Here is a 22,278-nt window from a genome sequence, read left to right as displayed (position 1 = left end):
ATAGAAAACTGTCCCATCCCTTCTCTGTATGAAATCCTGGATTCGCGCCTGGTTGGGACTAAAAGTAAAATTGCGTTTGTATATCGAAAAATTTTCGCGCTCGCTTCGCTCGCGTTTTCAATAACTTTATAAGGTATGATAAAGGTGACATTCGGGTGGCGACTGCAGCAACATTACTCTGTTGCAACGTTACTGCTGCAGTACTTTCAACTTCCGTGATAAAATGATGTGACTGATTTCCATACTAAAAGTAAAAATTTACAACTGTCTATCATATTGCGTTTTTATATCGAGAAATTTCCGCGCTCGCTTCGCTCGCGTTTCTATTACTTTCTAAGCTATGATAAAGGTGACATTCGGGTGGCGACTGCAACAGCATTAGGTACTCTGTTGCAACATTACTGCTGCGGCACTGTCAATTTTCGTGATAAAATGATGTGACTGATTTCCATTCTCAGCTGTAACGCGGCAATGAACTTCTCTCAATTTACCAAAAAATCAATGTAATCTTGATGACCCGAGGGAGAGGGGGCACCTAGAAATCCTTAGGGCATCAACATATCTTAATCCGGCACTGATTGTTAAAAATTGTGTAATATACGGAACCCTTGGAACGCGAGTCCGACTCGCACTTGGCCGGTTTTTTTATTTGTCATATTTATCACATTTAGGTATGTACTTTAACGAAAGTTTTTGTCGCAGAGAAAGCTCCAAATGAGACTACTTTTGTCCATTCCTTTTTTCAGACACATTTATTGTCTTTTCCCAACTCGTAAACGTGAAATAAAAACGGCCCTTGTTACATTTTGTGACCCAACGAGCCGCTTATCGTATATTTTTATGACATACACCTGACGTAGGGATAAACAATAAACAAAGGCATGGAGATAAAATATTTTTATGAATGAATTCCGGTGCTTTTTAGGGTTCCATGATAATGTTTAAAACTGTAAAAACAGACGGATTAGAACGCAAAATGTACACACTGATATATGTATGTATGTATGTTGTACACGGAAACTAGAAGAACCAACAGCGCAACTTGTATAAATGCTTGATGACAAACATTTTATCAATGTTCTAAAGAATTAAACTCGCTCCAGATATTCGTGGTTTCTTTCTCTTACGGTCCAGCTACTGAATGTTTAAATAGTTTGTATGTTGTATGTACTATACCTGAAGTGGTAGATATGTATATTATGTTTACGGAGTGACTATTTAATTATATTGTTTATCTATTGTAATATAATTGAATAGTCACGCCGTATATATTTATAATTAAAATAAAACAATGTTGTCGTAAACGGATTAAATCGCCTATTACGTATGCCTAGTTTAGTCCGCGAACAGAAGTAATAATCGCAGAAAACGCGGAGATACCTACAATACCAAATTTCATCATTTTATATATTGTCCTTATAGAATGCATCACCGGCGAATAACGTACAATAGCCATCGTAAAAATCTATGAAATATGTAGTCATTATGTACGGCTGGGAAATAGATATATTCAGTTAATAAAAATAAAAATCAGTTGCAATTTTTTTAAACCATAATGAAATAGAAATAGAAATAGAAATACATTTATTTATGACAAACAAACACAGATGACAAAAACATGTTGACAAATATACAATGTATAACATTTAGTGAAAAATGCCATAAAAGGGTCACAACTCAGCATGTTGCTGGCAAAGCCAGCGCTGTTCTTCCGTTGTAACCCAGGCTTACGCCGTTCGACGACGAGGCGGTTATGCTATAATTTACTAAACTAATTAAAAACTAGAACTATACCTAAAACATAAAATTGAAACTAAAACTATTAATGAAGACTAGACGGTGTAAAAAAAGCTACCTATAGAATTTTAGAACAGTGAGACAATCGTCATGCATCCATTATCCGAACTCAGTCATATTTAGTAAAGATATATGTAAAAATACATAATACATAACGGTCGAAAGCTATTTCTTCAAAGTGAAAACATACGAAGTCGTCACGGCAGATGCGCCACGTTTCTTGTCATTGTTATGCACAGCGGCCAGTAGGGTAATCTGTGTCGATCGACACTGCGCATTATGCTACTTTCTTAATGTAATTGTTAGGCGAAAGGAATCTCTATTATATTGTAAATGCGATAGTAACCCTGTCTGTCTGTCTGCCCGTTATCTCTTCACGCTTAAACCGCTGAACCGATTTAGATAGAGAGTCCCGGGAAAGGACATAAAATATTTGCTATCCCGGAAACCATCCCTCGAAGGGGTGAAAAAGGGGGAGTCATTTTCTATGGAAGTTGGATATGGAAGTACTTATTCTACGCAGACGAAGTACATTGTTTTATCAAGTACTTTTTAATACTGTGGCACTTTATTTGGCATTTTTTACTGTATTTACTTACAGTGTGTAGTTGTGTATGAATATTTCCTTCACCACGACTTATGACTCGTAGATCCTTCATGCGCATATGGCGTTGTCCATAACCCTTTAACCAAATTTATGAAGCGTCTAGTGACTAGCCATCAAGTAATTCCAGAGGTCTCAAAGCATTTCAATAATTCCCTAAATGTAACATCATTGATTAAATTGCTTACAATACGGTTAATAAAACTCACCTTCGCCTTCTGCTGTAGCTTTTCCTGCGATCGTGGGCCGGCGGGTCGGATGCGTACGCGCCGCCCTCGACCTCCGCACTATGCCCCGCCCCCATCTTACCCCATACCACAGCACACACCGTCACTAACACAGGCCACCTTCGACACCCCCGCAAAATAAAATCAAAACACCGCGTCAAACTAAATATAAATAAGCTTTTTTCGGCCTGTGTCAATTGTATTCAAGTCACTGAATTTGAATTTTTGTAATGGTTTTGACTAAAAGGATTCGAAGGATCAGGGTGTCGAGGTTTTCTCCGCCGCGTTGTTCCCGGGCGGTACGCGACGCGAATGTGAAGCGTACCGTCGCAAGCGCAGCTCGCGCCCGCCTTACATTCTTAATTGTTGGCGCAAGTGCCGAGAGATCTAAAGCGATAATGCCGTTGATAGCACTTTTTTTGCCATTTTCATCATGTAAATCCATAAATTAAGATGTCGTTAATGAAGCCGACTAGAAAATTTTAAATCACATACTATAATGGTGAAATATGAAGACAGTTTAATCAAAATGTAATCATTTATTTATGCATCATAAACTTTAAATACCAGTGATATAAACATGAATGCGTCACGCACGTTTCGATATCTTTTGATATTTTGTTAATTTAACAATCTTATTGTCATTATTCTTCATTTCTGAAGCTCGCGTCTGTTGTGGGTAGGAGATGTTACGAGAACATTAGCAATAAATATAAGGTTAGGAAGCCTTCATTTCAAATTACATACATTTAGTAACCTGTCACAAATTTACCGCCATATCTGGAAAATGATAACACACTGTAAAATAAATTTCGACATTTCTCGTCCTATTTAGGAGCGAATGGGTTGATGATGATGAATGCAATAAAATAATTATTTATTGCACTGCTCTAATAACAACGGCCAAATTGAAATGAACTAAACACATATGATATGAGGTCGAGTAGGGTATCAGTATCATTTTATAGGGATTTGCAATTCATCTTAAGTTTTCATTGATCTTTATTTTTTAAAATTTGAATAACATTTAGAAATCTATAACGATTTAATGTTTACTGCCGCTGTCGGGGTTACTTTTATTTAATTTACTTGATTAAAAGAAATGCTCATTTGGCGCATATGTCGCATGCTCGCAATCTCCTGCGGCTTGCACCGTCGGCGCTAATTGCCGCGATCCGCCTCGGAAATCGCTTCGCTCTCGTTTCTATTAATTACGCGAGCCGCTGCTTTCCCAATGGAAAACGTCGCGGAAGGAGCGCTGATCGATGGGCAGCAGGGGACAATGCGAACACGTGCCCGGTCTGCAAGTTGCTATATCCGATTTTATACTGATATCGTAGGTACATCGTAAGTACTCACTCATCCTTGAAGATGATAATAGGAGGATGGTGATAACATTAAGAGCCCATCAACGTGCACACTAGCGCCACTGCTAAATAATCGTGATTATTTAAATGTAACGAAAGATATTTAAAAAAGGGGTCTCTACGTACTGTATTTTGCATTTAAGTACCTTTTGAATACATAAAACTAGTTTGATGTATTAGCAGTGGCGCCAGTGTGCACGTTGATGGGCTCTTAAAAATCAATTTGAGCACGAGTTAATTACAAATAGTTTAAAAGTATCAAAAGCAACTCGTATCCACATATAAAATTCATACATACATACTAAGATAGTAGCGTAGGAGCACATTAAAAGCTAAACACACAAAAAAGGGCAGTTTCATATCTTATTTTAATTATGAAATTAATTCAATACACCTCTTATTTGATTCAGCCGTGTACAAGAGAAAACCATACTTACGCCAAACATCATTATTACATCTTGACGTGAATGAAAAATTATTCAGGAGGAAATGAAAATGCGAAATCCCCTTAAAATATTTACCTGAAGAACATCTCAAACACTTATCAGACGGGTGGTGTTCCGCAGCTTCGCGAAATAAATCGCATGGAAGCAAAAACACTTAAAGTACTTAGCGAGATTTTATTTCATGTATGTACTACGAGTAAGTATTGTTGGAGGAATCAGATTGTCATTCAGCTAGTTTCAATATAATAAATTATAATTTTGAAACATTATTGGATTACAGTACGATCCGTTTTGAAATACGGTACTGCATGGGCAGTGAAAAAAATTATTTTTATTTGTATTTGTTATTTATTTATTGATAATAACGGTACAGCTATCATAACAGTTGCCTAATGCGATAATGTAGCAAAAAGTAATCTAGAGACATTTATATTTAAAAAACTTTCTAATAATAAATAGCGCTTTTCATTGCGACACTCGTTTGGGTAGGGAAAAACAAATATTTACGGACTTGGTGCTCGCCATACTTAAAATTCTTCCGTGGACGATCCATTAACGCTTCCCTTAATTTAATGTAATCATCTAGAATTTAACTAATTTGCTAGAGACACTTAGACTTAACTGAATTAACTTTTCAACTTGTAATTTTATGGAAAATATTTGAGGATTCTGTTACATAATTTGATTTGGTATAACTGTCTCAATTATAATCAAGCGTCTAATATTGGGTGGTTAGGTTAGGTACCTATTAAACTAAACAAAGTTTTCCTGAGAATTTTATCGCAAATCAACATGCATAGTGCCTATTTTAGATAGCGCTATGAAGACCAGTAATGCTTTGACATTGCTTACCGCTGTAGGTTGCTCGAAGACCCTTGGTAATTCACCTTGCACTGCATTGGTGTTGCTCTAATACTACCGTTCACTGCCACGCACACTTGTTTGTAAATCTTTTTTGCTGTAAATTTAAAACAAAATTAGAAGTGTCTAATCATTATAGAGGCTTACCTATGTAAATTTATATGAGTTCTATATACAGTGGAACCTGGATAATTGCAATCTCAAGGGACCGGCCATTTTTTGACAATTAACCAGGTTTTTCATTTAAGCAGGTCGTGTCAATTAACGAGGTTCAAAAAATCGTTGTGTCAATTATAGAGGTTTTCATTAATAGAGGTTGCGTTCTGACAAATTTCTTTTATGGAGGTGCAAATAACCATTGAAAGTAGATTTACACGCTTACGTTCTGGGTTTCTGGTCTATATATAGCTTCTGTCTATACTTGCACTTTTACACTACATTAATTACTACTTTATTTTCTTATCATTTGGGTTTAAAAAATTCCCTTGAATTTTAGAAGAAAGTTTTATTAGAATGTAAAAAGCATACTTTGTTTTTGATTTAATCAAAACTATTTAACCTACTACAGGCTGTGATAGATACCCAATAAATAAATTGAATTCTGGATGAAGATATAAATAAAATTATCATTGCTATTAAAATATTGTTTCTGCTGTCTACAAATACATTATTTCAATTACAGAGGTAATAAGTAAGACTTGTTTCAATAATAGAGGTAAAAAGAAGAGCAAAATAACGGATTTTTTTAGCACAGTGTCAATTATAGAGGTCTTAGTTGCGATGTGGTCAATTACAGAGGCAAAATTACGAAAAGCACTAAAATCTAAATTGCAATTATAGAGGTTCTAAACTTTCAATTATAGAGGCCTTTTGGTCTCAAGGGACCGGGACCGGACTTTTGGTTGCAATTATTGAGGTTTTCCATTTATCCAGGTGCCAATTAACCAGGTTTCACTGTACTTATATCTAAATCGGTTCAGCGGTTTAAGCATGAAGGGGTAACAGACATACAGAAAGGACACACTTTCGCATTTATAATATTAGTAAGTATAGTATGGATATGATACGCTGGAGGAATTCCTTTATTTGAATAAATAATATTATTTATATGCATACCTATAATACCTATATGCAAGAGCATTACAAATTGGTGTGTTATTTAGGCACGTACCTATAGTAATTCCGTTGAAATAAGGTACAATTATTTGACAGGGATTGAGAATTTTGCCTTACTTATATTTATTATTATTTATTTATTCATGAACAATATGACAATTGTATTTGAATATAACTACATACTAAATAACTTAAATCTAGGTCCTTAAATCTAAGAATTATAAAATCTAACATGCAGAACAATATCAGACGTATTTATCTAAAATAATTAAGTACTACCAACATTACGAAGACAAATTACTAAAGTAGGTCGTAAACTTCACTATAGAATAAAAGCACTCTTTCAGCAGCAGTGTTTTTAATTTATTTTTAATGATAACAAGGCTATCGATGTTCCTCCACTCACTGGGAAGCTTGTTGTAGAGCTGCACACTCTGAAATTCTGCGCAATGAGTGACTATATTAAGTTTAGGCTGCAGTTTACAGTGTAGGTATTTCCTTCTAGTATTTACACGTGTCTCCCTCTCTTCATTGGTCTCGTACTCCTTTAGACTTATATTTAGGAACATCATCACGCAAAAAAAATTTTTCTTGCGCAACTCGCAGTAAATTGCTGTCACTTGCAAAATTGCACATACTCGAGCTATTAAAAAACCTCATTTCGCCACGGGAATGGCATTCTCCCCGACTTTAAGTGGATTCCTCAGGATGCCATTGGGATCAAGAGAATGTCAGGCCGAGGTGTGTTAAGACCTGGCATGCCCGAGACGTGTCGAGCTCTCGCACTTTTATTACCTTGTGTTACAGCTCCTGATATTTCAGGGTAATTAATGAAATACTTTACCTACTTTCATATTTAAACCAACAATGCGTCTAATTCCTTAATATTTAAAGCAATGGCGAGGGCCGCGGTCGACGTAAAAGATTACCTTTAGATTTTTTTTTGCTTTTAGTAAGTACCTATATCTATTCGTATGTTATTATTTTTATTGCTCAGGCTGCATTTGTAGTATGACAAGGAGGACAATTCGGACGTACATTTTGAGATCAAAATTATATCTAAATTATGTCATTTTGTTCTCATTCGCCCACTGCGTTTCTCTCGCGCGAATAAATGTTCGTGCAAGTACGAGCGTACGAGTTTGAATTGGCACCAATAACTATCAATTTAAATTATCTCCAGTGCTGGTCGCGGTGAAATAGAATTGTCCGACCAGTATATTCGTAGAAAAGTTAATTTAAAATGTTATCTTCGTTTTTTTCGCTTGACTCTGCGAAGTTGTTTGACATTTTAATTTCTCGATTGTTGCATATAAAACAGATACCCTTTGTTAGGATATTATTCAGGCTCCGTTTTTAAATATTCCTTTAATATAAATAAAAAAAAGCAAATTCAATTCCTCAACATATCCATTAGAATAATTTTATATCAAGTTTTGTGTGATACGAAAAGTATTATAACAGGCAAGACAAGTGAGTGTGACTATCACGAAGACTCAAGGGGCCCACTGATTGACAGTCCGCCGGACGGTATCGGCCTGTCAGTTAGAACAAAATTTTGACAGTTCCGAACAACTGACAGGCCGATACCGTCCGGCGGACTGTTAATCAGTGGGCCCCTTTCATCGTTTGTGTAAGTTTTCAATATAAACCTCATAGGCTTATCTGGAACAGCTCTGAACTTTTCTCGTTTAGCTAGTTTATGTTACGATGTAGATACCCAATACGGGCGTGAAATGGCGATTGAGATTCTAAATTGAAAAAAGTTGTAATCAATGTGCCATTAAATTTATGGTACTTATACGTATTATGAAATAAAGAGAAAAAAAACATCAATAGAACGTAGTTGTTTCGTCTAGAGTCTTTGCGAAAAGAGAAGAGTCGTGGAATGTATGGGCCCCAATACATTCCACGACTCTTCTCTTTCCGAACAGGCTCTTGAAACCTTTTCTTGTTACTTGCCGTGGTTAGGTACACCAAAATATTTCCTAACACACAGCTACTGACTGCTCTATGAAATTTACACACACAGACAGTAAAATGATTGCGACTTATGGCGTGTACGCCCTATAATAGTAAAGTTTAGCTTGAACGATCGAGATGAATTCAAAGTTTAGTGCGACCAGAAAATCCAGAAATAAGTATTTTGTTATTGATAAAAAGTATTTCTTGACGTTTACTGAAAATATTCTCGTGTTTGGTGAAATTCTAAAGATGCAACTGTCGGATCTTGTTGGATTCTTTGAACTCGGACTGTTTTGACACCGGAGAGCAGAGAGTCATGTTTGTGGAAAATATCGGGGTCAAATAAAAGCTTCAGCGATATACTTGCGGAACTGGGAGCTGAAATCATGTATAAATATGTTTATTTTAATTTCAAACAGTTGTAATATTGATTGAATAATATTAGTATTGTACGTTGAATTACTAATTACCTATGTATCAATTTGGTCAAGTGAACAAAATTAATAAATGAACCAATAGCCACAGGATAATTTCCATAATCGATTACACAATTTCACATATATTTCGGCTTTTAACAAGCGTTAATTATCTCCCAGCAGGCCTATGTTGGTTGACACAGCCTCATCAAGTTGTCGATGCTGCTATTTACACTCAGGAGCAATGAAAACTGCTTACAATGTAGGGAATTTTATATAAAAAAATTCATTACCTTTTAATGTATAAAATATCAACAAATCGTCCGTTATAATATATGTAAATTATTCCTACAATCGTATTAATGAGTCGATTGATCGTGGATTGTATTTTAATTAATTCGTTTCAGCCGTTTCAGTAGGAAGATACGGTTCTGAGATAGGTAGATAGATACCTACTATTGTAGCTACACCTTCATCTCATCTCTAAGTGTCACACACATTAGATAACTTTATCCCAAAAAGCTAATTCTTTGACAAATGGGGTCAATTAACTTGCTGCGGCGTAACGTAGAAAACGTGAAGACAACTAAGTGTTCGCGGTCGATGTCGTCTTCATTACAGTAGTTTTATAAGTGTCAACTTGGTCGGTAAACTTTCTTAACTAACAATCTTTCTGTTAATTGGAAAAAGTGGTATATATGTCGTAGGCCGATCGTACGATCAGGCAGATCGTAATGTTCCTGTGTAATGTTTTGACGATACACGACGTCACATCAAACCAATATATAGGTAGGATAGGTTGGTTAGGTTGCTTCAGATGCCCGAAGGGCAAACTGCCCAGAAATAGGAGCCCCCTCCGTCGACTCAGGGAACGAGTCAAAGATTTTCACGTTTCACGATATGCCTGATCTTACGATCGGCCGCCGACATATAGATAAAAAATAAACTTAAGGAGTGCTCCTTGTGTATATAAGCTATAGGAACAGATTGTATAGGATAGGATAGATGTATAGGAATAGATGTTGTACAGTATTGATATAGAATTAATGTCTAAATTCAAATTAGGATTAATTGGATAATCAATTATGTTACCATATATTATATGCACAGACCAGAGGATCCTAAAATGATAATACTAAATGACTAGAATATAGCACAGGAATTACGTAATTAATTGCTTTTAGTTCAGCGGTACATCCAGTGTAAACTGTTTCTCAACCATTCTTTGTTGTAGGAATAATATATCGGTCCGTAAACGCAATTGGTATGGTCGAAGTTGTAAAGGTTTCTATAGCACAGAATTGTTGGTTATAAGTAGCTAGAGGGATTTGTAAATGCAGCTGGTATGGTCAGAGAAGTTAACGTTGTATAGTACAGAATTGTTAGTATATACATAATACGTAGTTAGGTAAATGCAGCTCTTTCGTAAGATAAAATTCGTTTTGGAATTTAGGTACGGTTCCAACAACACAAACCTACCTTCTATCCCCGTTCTAGTTTTATAGCTCATAAATTCCTCGTATAAATAAAAAGAAACGTTAGGGCCGTAAAAACCTACTTATTGTATATTACTTCAATCAACACGCGTGAACGCTTAGTAGGTACATCGCAGGCATTTGTCAATATAAATACAAGGAAATATAATAGGTGTCTCCGAAGGTCGCATCCAGTGATCGATTGTCTCATTGTTTTCGGTCACTTGACGGAGGAGAACGGGCGTTTTGACATTGGAAATGTCTTTTCGTTCGCTCCAGTATACGGTCCGATTTCACGAAAAAGTGCGATCCCCTTATATCTCGGAAAGTTGTGAAGATATGATATTAAAAAATAGGCTCAAAAGACGCATAATCACGAGAGCTGTAAGGTGCAAAAATAATTATTTGAGAAAGTCGAAAACAAAAAAAGTTATGGTCGAAATAGTGAAAATAAAATTAAATTTTTTCCGAATTTTTGATTTTGGTGCTCGATAATTTGGAAACGAAGAATGATATCAAAAATTTGAGAAAAACGGCTCTGGACAATTTAGTCAGCTACAATTTGAGCCTAAAACAAAGACGATCGGGTTAAGGGTTTGCCCTGTAGCTTAACCTTAAAATAGTCAAAAAGTCAGAACGACATTTTTCACAGGACATTTATGACTTCATGTTTCGCAGAGTTCGTTATCGGTGTTTGTTGTGAAAAAAGAGGGAGAGGGAGAGGGAGAGGGAGAGGGAGAGGGAGAGGGAGAGGGAGAGGGAGAGGGAGAGGGAGAGGGAGAGGGAGAGGGAGAGGGAGAGGGAGAGGGAGAGGGAGAGGGAGAGGGAGAGGGAGAGGGAGAGGGAGAGGGAGAGGGAGAGGGAGAGGGAGAGGGAGAGGGAGAGGGAGAGGGAGAGGGAGAGGGAGAGGGAGAGGGAGAGGGAGAGGGAGAGGGAGAGGGAGAGGGAGAGGGAGAGGGAGAGGGAGAGGGAGAGGGAGAGGGAGAGGGAGAGGGAGAGGGAGAGGGAGAGGGAGAGGGAGAGGGAGAGGGAGAGGGAGAGGGAGAGGGAGAGGGAGAGGGAGAGGGAGAGGGAGAGGGAGAGGGAGAGGGAGAGGGAGTAGAAACTTATACAGAGAAACATAAAAAAGAAAAAATGCCACGAAATGGTCTCACCTCAGCATGTTGCTGGCGGCTGCTAGCAGATAGCTGATGCTGAACCCTGGCAGTACCTAGTGGAGCTCGGGTTTAATACAACATAAACACACGCTGTTTTGGTCATCGGACTCGTCTCGATGAGCACTTAGGAGAGTAGTACCCAAGATAGAGCTGATGCTGAACCCTGGCTGTACCTAAAGGAACTCAGGTTTGTTGCAACATAGGCACACGCTGTTTTGGTCATCCGACTCGTCTTGATGAGCACTTAGGAGAGTAGTACCCAAGATAGAGCTGATGCTGAACCCTGGTTGTACCTAGCGGAACTCAGGTTTGGTGCAACATAGGCACACGCTGTTTTGGACACCCGATTCGTCATGATGAGCATTACCCAAGATAGCTGATGCTGAACCCTGGTAGTATGCGCCACGGCGACAATTATTCAAACTTGGATACGCGTGTGGAAATTTTGCAATTTGTTTGTTCATATGCGTTATGTCCAGGATACTTGTGTTAGTCTAAGAATAAAATAATTATCATTCAACGTTGTAGTTTTATTTTGTAACTTTTTCCTTATCCAGACTTTCTCGTCGCTCAGCGACAATATTTTTTCGAATTCCGTAGATTCATTTCCAATGTGCTCGATAGTCGTGTGAGGCACGAAATCTGTGAATTTTTATAAGATTAAATCTTCACCTTCATATCAATTTTGTCGCCTCGTAAGTAATTTGTCAAAAGATCTCTTTTTCTTTCGCTTTATAATTTTTTCTAAATCAATCTATGAAATTAGTTTTGATGTTATGATTGTTATGTGGATCAGCAAGGATATGAAAACGTTATTTATAAACTTCCTGCATATGTTAAATGTAACATAAATTGTGCCCGGCAGCTTTTGGTTATCTCCCGGGTACTGGCGAATATTGCTTACGCTTCATACAATATTCAGCATGCAAATGTGGTACAGCTTGTACAAGTGTTGTGTCAAGGGTTTGAACAACTAAGATCATGCAAGTGTGAAGAAAATCAACGGCGACCGTGATATTAGGTCGGTACAGTTAAATGTATACTTGTGCTTGCAAGCCAGCAGTTGAAATAGCTATTACTCGGCCGAGTAGTGCTTAAAAGTATACTCAGAAGCTACACTTTTAAATAAAAAACTTGTTCTGATACCCTGGAGAGTAACAGATGCGATGGATTGCATAATAGCATTCTAAAACAAACAATGTACCGTCAACACAACTAAGATTTCATAAAAGGATGAAGTATTAGATAAAATAATTATTTTCTCTTAACAACAAAGTAATGCACAACCAGTCGCAAAATTGCATGGCCACTTTGTGAATGAATTCATTCATGATGTAAATGAGACTTTGCAGTTCTCTGTATATGTAATTTTGAAGACTGCTGGTTTAGGTACATCTGCTGACTGTAAATGGTCGTTTCAGCGTGCGTCCGTAGCGCCGTCTGCTACATTCGTAGCGTGTGTTAGATAAATGGATAATTAGAAAAAATATTAAATATAAAAAAAAACTCAAAATTAATAGTAAATATTACTTTCAAGGTAAAACTTGTCAGGATGTTATTTATTTACCTTGGTTCATAATTATGTAAAACTGCTAAATCAATAACTGGATACTATTCAAGTTAAAAGTAAGATAAATAAAATAATAAACAGATGTAATTGAAAATAAAACTGTTTTATTAAAGTAAATAATCCAATTTATTCACCTTATCATCAACAACTAATAAATACAATCACTATTAGTTTATAATTCAGTAAGAGATTATTTAATTAATTAATCTATCTAATTATTCAAGTAAGTACACAATTATCATAATAATTACCAACATAGTATTTACTTAACTTTCAATATTCCTTTGGCGATGATTAACTCAGTGCTGCACCGCAAAGTAGAATGCTCAAAGCAGGAATGCAGAATCAGAATGATCAATAATGGATCGGTCGGTCCCTTTTATACCCATTTCTACCTGGCAACTGGTTGATCATGCCACTTGTCATTCGATAAGTGACGTCACAGAAGTAGTTTCTCATGTACCTCGTCCATTTATCGAATCATGCAGAATAAAACTATTAGAATATATTTTCAATAAACTCCGTTATACATAATTATTAATCAGTAATATTGATTCAAAATATAATTACTTCAAAGTAGTTTACAAATTTAAGTAGTAAGTTAACAGACTTACTGTTTCTCTTGTCAACGGTCGTTTCGTATCGTACCCACCCACATAGGTAAATAGCAAATTCTGTAAAATTCACGTAATGTTGTGTTAAGTGTTTAAATAGTGTAATATATTATCAACATTGAACGTCAAAGAGAAACAGGTCAGTTTTATACGTAATACAATTTGTACATAGAATAACAATATTCTAACACGGCCATACTGACGTATACTTCGTTCTCGAAGTACACAATTAATCAATAATCTTAATAATAATAAAAAAAACACCATAGCATAATCATAGGATAGTGATTGATTAAAATCATATTAAATTTGACCACTTGCCAGATATCTAGACATGTTTGTCCCATTCACCCGCTGCTAATGAAATGAACAAACACCAAACAAATGGCCGACCAGCGGAGTGCTTTAACTAACTCAACACTTTGCCAATCATCTAGACATGTCAATCTCATTCACTCGCTGCTAGTGAGACAGAAAAACACCAAATGAAAGGCCGACCAGCGAAAGTGTCTAACTACATCGCCACAAATCCAATAAAAATAATCAATCATTGAATAACTTTATGATTTTGACCAATAAATATTAATTATACGTATAATCTTTGTATGATCACTATTCGAATATAGAGTAACATATATTATATATTTACCTACATAACATAAAGATCGTTCGGCCAATCTGACGAATCATTGCACATTGTGTTAAAAATATTAATTACAGTTGCTACACATCTTTCTACTCGACCATAGCTTCGTGGTACACCAGGACTCTGCTCCACTGTCGCTTGTAGCGGGGTTAAAGGTGGGCACCGGAGACAGCTTCCGTGACCGCTTTCAGAAGGATCCGCATCCGTGCTGCTGTGGAAAGCCACAGGTTCCATATTCGTCTGAAATTATATAAGTATATATGTAGTGTAGCTGGATACAATCCCACTTCTGATGTTAGATAAATGGATAATTAGAAAAAATATTAAATATAAAAAAAAACTCAAAATTAATAGTAAATATTACTTTCAAGGTAAAACTTGTCAGGATGTTATTTATTTACCTTGGTTCATAATTATGTAAAACTGCTAAATCAATAACTGGATACTATTCAAGTTAAAAGTAAGATAAATAAAATAATAAACAGATGTAATTGAAAATAAAACTGTTTTATTAAAGTAAATAATCCAATTTATTCACCTTATCATCAACAACTAATAAATACAATCACTATTAGTTTATAATTCAGTAAGAGATTATTTAATTAATTAATCTATCTAATTATTCAAGTAAGTACACAATTATCATAATAATTACCAACATAGTATTTACTTAACTTTCAATATTCCTTTGGCGATGATTAACTCAGTGCTGCACCGCAAAGTAGAATGCTCAAAGCAGGAATGCAGAATCAGAATGATCAATAATGGATCGGTCGGTCCCTTTTATACCCATTTCTACCTGGCAACTGGTTGATCATGCCACTTGTCATTCGATAAGTGACGTCACAGAAGTAGTTTCTCATGTACCTCGTCCATTTATCGAATCATGCAGAATAAAACTATTAGAATATATTTTCAATAAACTCCGTTATACATAATTATTAATCAGTAATATTGATTCAAAATATAATTACTTCAAAGTAGTTTACAAATTTAAGTAGTAAGTTAACAGACTTACTGTTTCTCTTGTCAACGGTCGTTTCGTATCGTACCCACCCACATAGGTAAATAGCAAATTCTGTAAAATTCACGTAATGTTGTGTTAAGTGTTTAAATAGTGTAATATATTATCAACATTGAACGTCAAAGAGAAACAGGTCAGTTTTATACGTAATACAATTTGTACATAGAATAACAATATTCTAACACGTGCAACCGCCTATGTCGGAAAATTCAGCGTACCTTGAAACAGTGGCAAGAGAAGCGTGCCGAACGGATGCCGCTAAGAACATCTGGGGACTTACCTCAATCGGTCATGGAAAACACAACGCAACGGTTAATGTACGGAAATGATGAAGTTACTTTTCGTTGCATCTGTCATCTCGATACATTTTTTTACTTTTCGATTAGAGTTTGTCTTAGCTACGGCCTGAAACATTAAAGTAAATTACTGATACTCGTAGTTCGGTGTTGTTCGTTTTCAATCATGAGTACTTTTAATAAGTAAGTAATATCTCGTTAATCTCGTTCATAAGTACAGTACCTATATACGTTTACTTAAGTATATCGCAGGAAAGATACATGAACCCGTCTAGACATGATCCTGTCTTGTTAGTGGAGAGACGTGAATCCATTTTCATTAATAGTAGGTACACTGACGCTGTCACCGTCCTCTAGTTAGCCCACAATACAGGCATTGTGATACTCGAACCGATAGTTTGCGATCCCTGATATCCCATGTCTTTGTTAGTTACCTGTGATTTAAGCCTTGAGCGGGATTAGGACTTTAGGAATATGATCTTCATAATTATGAAATTAACACAACTTTATTATATAACAGATAGAAATGTGAACAGTTAAATTATGAATTATATGATTTAGAAAACACCGTTAAAGTCCTTCGCAAAAGTTCAAGGTCTCGAATACCGGTGGGCTTGGTCAGGTTTTCTCAAGTAGGTAGGTTATGATGTTATAATGTTATATATTCCAGTTTATAGCAAACATTCATAAAAAATGTACCTATTTAGGGTATTTAGTTGTTAGGTTAAGAATGTTCAAACTGATTTACTATACCTGAATGTGGCGTCCGGTAATAACCTGAGAAATAAAACTGTACCTAGATGTTAACGGAAGTAGTTTCGATAGACAGGAATACCAGTGTACTTGTATAATAATATGTTTAACACGATGTTATACATGGTTGGAGCATGCCTTAATATTCAATTCAGTGAGTGTGTAGGTATCTTTTTGAAAAGTCTCGAGTTCTTTCACAAACTCTGAGACGGGATACGGAGCTGTATGAAAATCAATCTTGCTTCACTCGAAAAGCTCTGGTGTGAGCGTTGATAAATGTTGGTGCTGTGCTAAAGCTTTAGCAATAATTCTATACCTAACGATTTTTAATAAAGACTTGTATAATGTAACTAATGCACGTCGGCGGAAGAATGCTCATGAGAGTTACGTTCTATTGTGCAAACATGTGTTTACTACATCCACGGTTGCTTTTTCTGCTTGTTGTATTTAAATACTTGTAAGGAGATTCGGAGTTAACGTTGTTACAGGGTATGACAAGCAGTCAATAATAACTCAGAAATCTACGACGAACTATTATGTTGTATACTTAGTCCGATTTTTTTAAAGCTGGTTGTTTAAAAAGATTAAAACCTATAATAATGTCCTACAAATAATTTAATATGTACTTTCTAAAGAAGGTTATATTTTTCATTAATATTCGTGTGCTTTGACCTCTCTATGTTTTACCGAGGCCTCACTTTGTGTATAATTTATCATTACCATGACTTAGGCATATTGCTTAAATCGCTCCGTCTGGCTCACTGGCTGGTATATACAAACGCCAGACAACTAAATTAAACCTCTCACAAAGCATTCAGTTCAGTCTAGCTAGTCAATTCACGTTAAGCTTCCTTTGAGGACCGCAATGGAAAATATCTCGTTTGATAATCATCAATATAGGTACCTAATACGATGCTCGCAGTCTCGTTAAATCTAAAGGTGACGTTTGGATGGCATCTGCACCTGCATTCTGTTGCGGTGTCGTTGTTGCCTTCGCTGTATCTGTCAAATTTCCTTGATAAAATGAGTGACGTTCGCCGCCGCATTACTGCCGCGATATTGTGGCGTTCTTTTCGCCACTCATCTTATCAAGGAAATTAACAGGTAGGTACAGTCAGCAGCAATAGTTGCTAAGCGGGCGAGGTGTTCAAAATGATCTTGTCGCAGCTTTATTGTTAAGAGAATAAGAGCGTGTCAAGGTAATTTAAACACCTCGCCCGCTTAGCAACAACGACGACGCTGCAACAGTAAATGCAGCTACAATCGACATCCGAACGTCTCCTTTATTGTCATTCAGCTTACGTTTGTTCGTTACGTCAAGTTAGCCGCGTGGCTAATTGGATGATTTTGCTATCGGTTTTGCAACAATCGCGCCGATTGCTCGCTCCCGACTCCCGACCCCGCACATTAGTTCCCGTGACTAATGTACTCCGCAGTATTGAAAAATGGATATAATTTCCCGCTTAACAGGGTTAACGATCACATTTAAAAGCAGCAATCAGGTTTTTCGATCTTTGCTTCAAATGTTTTGAAAGAATAATATGTACCTAATTTAGGTGGTAGAAAGCCATTGGTTATTTTTACTTTTATTTAATAAACACTTGTTTATGATAGATACTATAGTTAGTATAAAATTGTAAAATGTTGTCATACTTTGAATTGATAAGAGTTTTATAAGGCGCCTGATAGGTAATAATATTGTGGGAGCTACTATAGGACTGAACTTTAGAGAATTTCTATTAGCTCAACTTCGAGCTCCCTATAGCCGGATATTGAAACATCGTATCGAGATTTAGCTCTTGATATTGTACAGGCACAAAAGATATTCTTTTAAAATGAAAGTTTATGTATTCCATTAAAATTAATGAAAATATCAACGTTTCTAAATTAATATATGCTCAATTTGTGGTAGCTTTTGTATGGTTGTTGCTTTATCGATATTTGAGAAAACTTTCGTTGTTCATACATAGTTTATTATGAAACAGGATTCCTTAACAAAGTACTATTCCAACGGAACTTGTGGAATAAGTATACTTTACAATAGCGTGCCTGCGGTTATCCACACGCGGATTGACTGTGATTGTTCAACTAAATTAAATTCTTCAGACTAGAAATGTCGCCGTGAGAACCAAAAGTTAGTGAGCGATTTGTAGAAACTTTTGGTGGTTGATAAGTACCTATTTTGTTTAGTGTAGAAAGAGCAGATAGGTAATATTTACGAGTATCTACGTATAATCTATACGTACATATACAATAGGTACCTTAGCATATAAAGTGGCCCACAGATTAGATCGAACATTTGTGATAGATTTAAGTAGGTACTCTTTTGCTAACGCAGCACGTTCAATAGTAATAGTTTCAACAGTATGAGGCAAAAACAATTACTTAAGTATACAAGTGTGTAACGTTACGAGATATTATCTAAAGCGAAGATTTCTGCTCTTTAAGACAGGTGAAAGCGAAAGTTACGTTGTTTAGCATCACTTTAACATTCAGTATAATGATAAACGAGTTGCGATCACGGCTGGACACATGGAAAATGTAAAAAAAAGTATTAATTACAGATGAATTAATAACCTCTTTCAGTACATATTTACTATTAACACTAGGTCTTGATTATTATCAATCGTTACTTAATGCGCACGAGTGCACTGTCACATATCCAACTACATATTACGTACCTATTTTTGACCAAATACAACCCAAAATATACTGTCAGTCTGTCATATATCAAATACTATTGAGCATATATTCTAGTCACGTATTAGTCTACGACTAGTATCAAGATTAATATGTCGCTTTTGAATATGAATTATTAGTGTTCCAATGTTTGTTTGATATCGTATTTGAATTTGTTCATATAGGTATTTTTAGAAAGTTAGATATTGGTACATAAATGTATAAATAAAATACGAAACTGGTGCTCTGACAGAGGTCATTACACGCATCACATTAACCACTGCCATTCGATATTTTATTTTACCCTTTCACGCGAATTCCGAAGGAAAATAAACTGGACGATACTCTACAGCTGACAGATGAAACCATTGATATATTATTGCCTGCGATTTCAAATGACCATTTATTAAAATATATTATATATTTGTCGGAGCGTGACTCCAGAAGGACGTATTGCAGCGTTACAGTTTCATAGTTTGACGCTTGTATAAAGTCGATTAGCAATGTTTAGCTACGTATTACTTGGTTGTAACGGAATAATAAAGTGGCGTAGAGAGTACTCGTAACGCCCTCTATTGGCGTGTTGTTGAACTAAGATGACAGGTAGAAGGCTTTGGAACGTCAAGTGGTATACTTGGGTGAAGTTAGGTACGAGTTGGCAGTTTTTGTCGTTATGTTGGTAGACCGGTCGAGCAGATTTGCCTACTTGACTTAAAGGCGGGAGCAGTGAGGCTCCGCGAGCAGAATTGATCGAGCCGCGTTAGTGATCGGACGTTAGCCAACCTCGTGCCTAATTCGCCACGTTCCTGAAGGCTTATACCTGAAGGATTATTCTGAAAGCGTATAGATTCTAACGTTCTTTAACCATTCAGCTAAGTGTTTTATTCCAAGTGTTATTTTGGTTTCTTACGTGTGATTAGAAGCTTACCTTTGTAAAATAAAGAGAAGAAGTGTTGTTTTGAAAAGATGTGTCCCGCTGAGTTTGTTTCCGGTCTCATATTGGGCTAAATCTTCTCAGGTCAGAGGTGTAGGGTTGGAGCCGGTCTAGCTTGACTTGAATAAAGACTTGAACGATTTTATGTGATCCTTTTATTTGAGTGCAATCCAAATACATCCCAATAGTGACTAGATATTTTAATCATTTAGTACTGAAATATAGTAGGCACTAGTATGGCTAACAAGTCCGAAAGTTTATTTCATGCACTGGTAGCATACTGAGTTAGCTGTGAAGTAATACATTGAGATACTACGCCCACCCGCCATCCTGTACAACCCCATGCTGCCCCTCCGTCATATTTATTAAAATATACCATAGGTATGTTATAAGTTATAAGTAATATAAAGTTAATGTGTATATTGTACATTCTGCGTGCATGAAACTACTAATTTTAGATCTCGTGGTCAACTTGCATACGACCGCAAATCATTCGTGTACATCGTCTCTCTTAATAGACATTTGCACTCCATCAGATGTTAAAAAAGTAAGAACATAAAATCTGCCGTTGCCATCGTTGGAATAATTTGAAAAAAGTAACAAAGTATGTGTTAATTATCAATCAAAGATTGCGGAGAAACGTGCGATGATAATTAGGAAAGTGACAGGGCAATTACAGCGTGATCTCCCCACTTGCGCGCCTTCGTTGCGCTCGCCGCGCGCGTGATATAGCAAGGCGTGGCACAGGCTTCTTGCGATCTAGTCCCAATATGTCCCCTAATGTGATGCCACAAGGGGCGGTCAACAGTACCACCAGACAAGAGTACGCAGCACCAGCTGACTCATTAGAGTAAGTGAAACATGTTATGCATGCGTCTTGTCCAGTCTCGACCCTCCTGTAGCTCTCCTAATTCTTTTTCATCACATTTGTCGGCCATCCTGTATTACGTTAAGGCAATTAAAAATAGGAGCACCGTACAAAGTTTTGTACGGTGCTCTAAAAATACCTTAATTGCGTAGAGTGATTTATTAAGGCTTAAGTAGCCTAGGTAGAGCAACAGGAGCAAATGTTTATTTACGCTCATTTAATGTTGTTGGGTTTCTCAGTATTTTTAATGATTAATGAATAATCGACAGCGCCAAACGAGAATAACGCTTACCTACTCCAAGAAGTTTGAAGAATCAATCTTAACTTAACCGTCGTATCGTAAATATTTCAATCGTATTTGTTTATGTTAACATGGCACTTCGTAGTTTTGTTGATAAACTAGCAAAATTGTTAAATTTAGTTTATAGGTACGCGGATTTGTCCCCGATACAAAAACATTTCACAATTTCCTGACACATGCCAGAGATTGGTGTTTAGTGCTAACACTGCGATATACAAGCCGCGGGCGTTGTAGACCGGGAGATAGTGACACATTTTACTGGGTCATTTGTACCAGTATGGCGGTTCGTCAGGGGTCTAAGCATGTAATGAAGGAAAGAAAAATGATGGTCATAGCGCTGGTACCGGCGGCCCAATCGCGTGGACGTTAGTCGAACGTGTCGGATAAAATACAAGTGTCGAACGATTTGTTCCACAAAAATCCTCGTATTTTCCGATAGTCCATAAAAAAGAAGTAGGCGGTAGCGTAATGCCATACTTCTCCGGTGTGACTTACAGCCCGCCATACTGAGGCGAACACATTAATTTAAAAAAAACAATTCAACCATTTGTGCCAAGCTAATTTTTGTACAGGTGATCATCGTCGAGCAGCCATTCATGGACATCACCATGCCATACTCTTCGGACGGTTCCAAATGGCCGCCATACCGCCGCAAGGGAGTTAATTTTTTTTTTTGTTAAACGATTTGTACCAGTATTGCATTTACATTTTTGGAAAGTATTTGATAAAATGTGACCGTTATTGTAATTGCCATACTTATAGTAGGGGGATAAAGTGCTGCCATACTTGAAAAACTTATTTAATCGACACGTTTCAAAAATACGACTATGTATACGTAAAATAATTTTTTACAGCATGGCATCATCATATTCTGTTTGTTTGGATACAATTGTACCTAAAAAAATATATTTCAGATTATAACTACGGGGCGGACGACTGTGAGACTTAAGCCAAGACTTAAAACAAAAAACAATTTATTGACGATTTGTACCAGTATGGCATTTGGATTTTTGGAAATTATATGATGCAATGTGACCATTATTATATTTGCCATACTTCTAATAGGGGGAAAAAGGGGCACCATACTTGAAATAAAAAACAAAACATTGTACACATTTGCCACCTCCTACAGGTATGGCATTATGAGATTTCCATTTATGAT

General features: G+C 36.5%; 2 protein-coding genes across 2 annotated transcripts in view; one reads left to right on the top strand and one right to left on the bottom strand.

Annotated features, from left to right (window-relative positions):
- Positions 1-2,942, bottom strand: part of LOC134793515 (repetitive organellar protein) — a 93,180-nt gene extending 90,238 nt beyond the window's left edge. The window contains exon 1 of the mRNA XM_063765097.1: positions 2,611-2,942. Coding sequence (XP_063621167.1) covers positions 2,611-2,705 — 95 coding nt within the window. The 5' untranslated portion in view covers positions 2,706-2,942. The remainder of the gene's footprint in view (positions 1-2,610) is intronic.
- The window catches only part of LOC134793532 (calcium uniporter protein, mitochondrial), a 133,866-nt gene that overhangs the window by 95,466 nt on the left and 16,122 nt on the right, over positions 1-22,278 (top strand). The gene's annotated exons all lie outside the window — the stretch shown is intronic.

The sequence above is a fragment of the Cydia splendana genome, chromosome 9, assembly GCF_910591565.1.
Source record: "Cydia splendana chromosome 9, ilCydSple1.2, whole genome shotgun sequence".
NCBI lineage: Eukaryota > Metazoa > Arthropoda > Insecta > Lepidoptera > Tortricidae > Cydia > Cydia splendana.
This window is presented reverse-complemented; position numbering and strand designations above follow the sequence as displayed.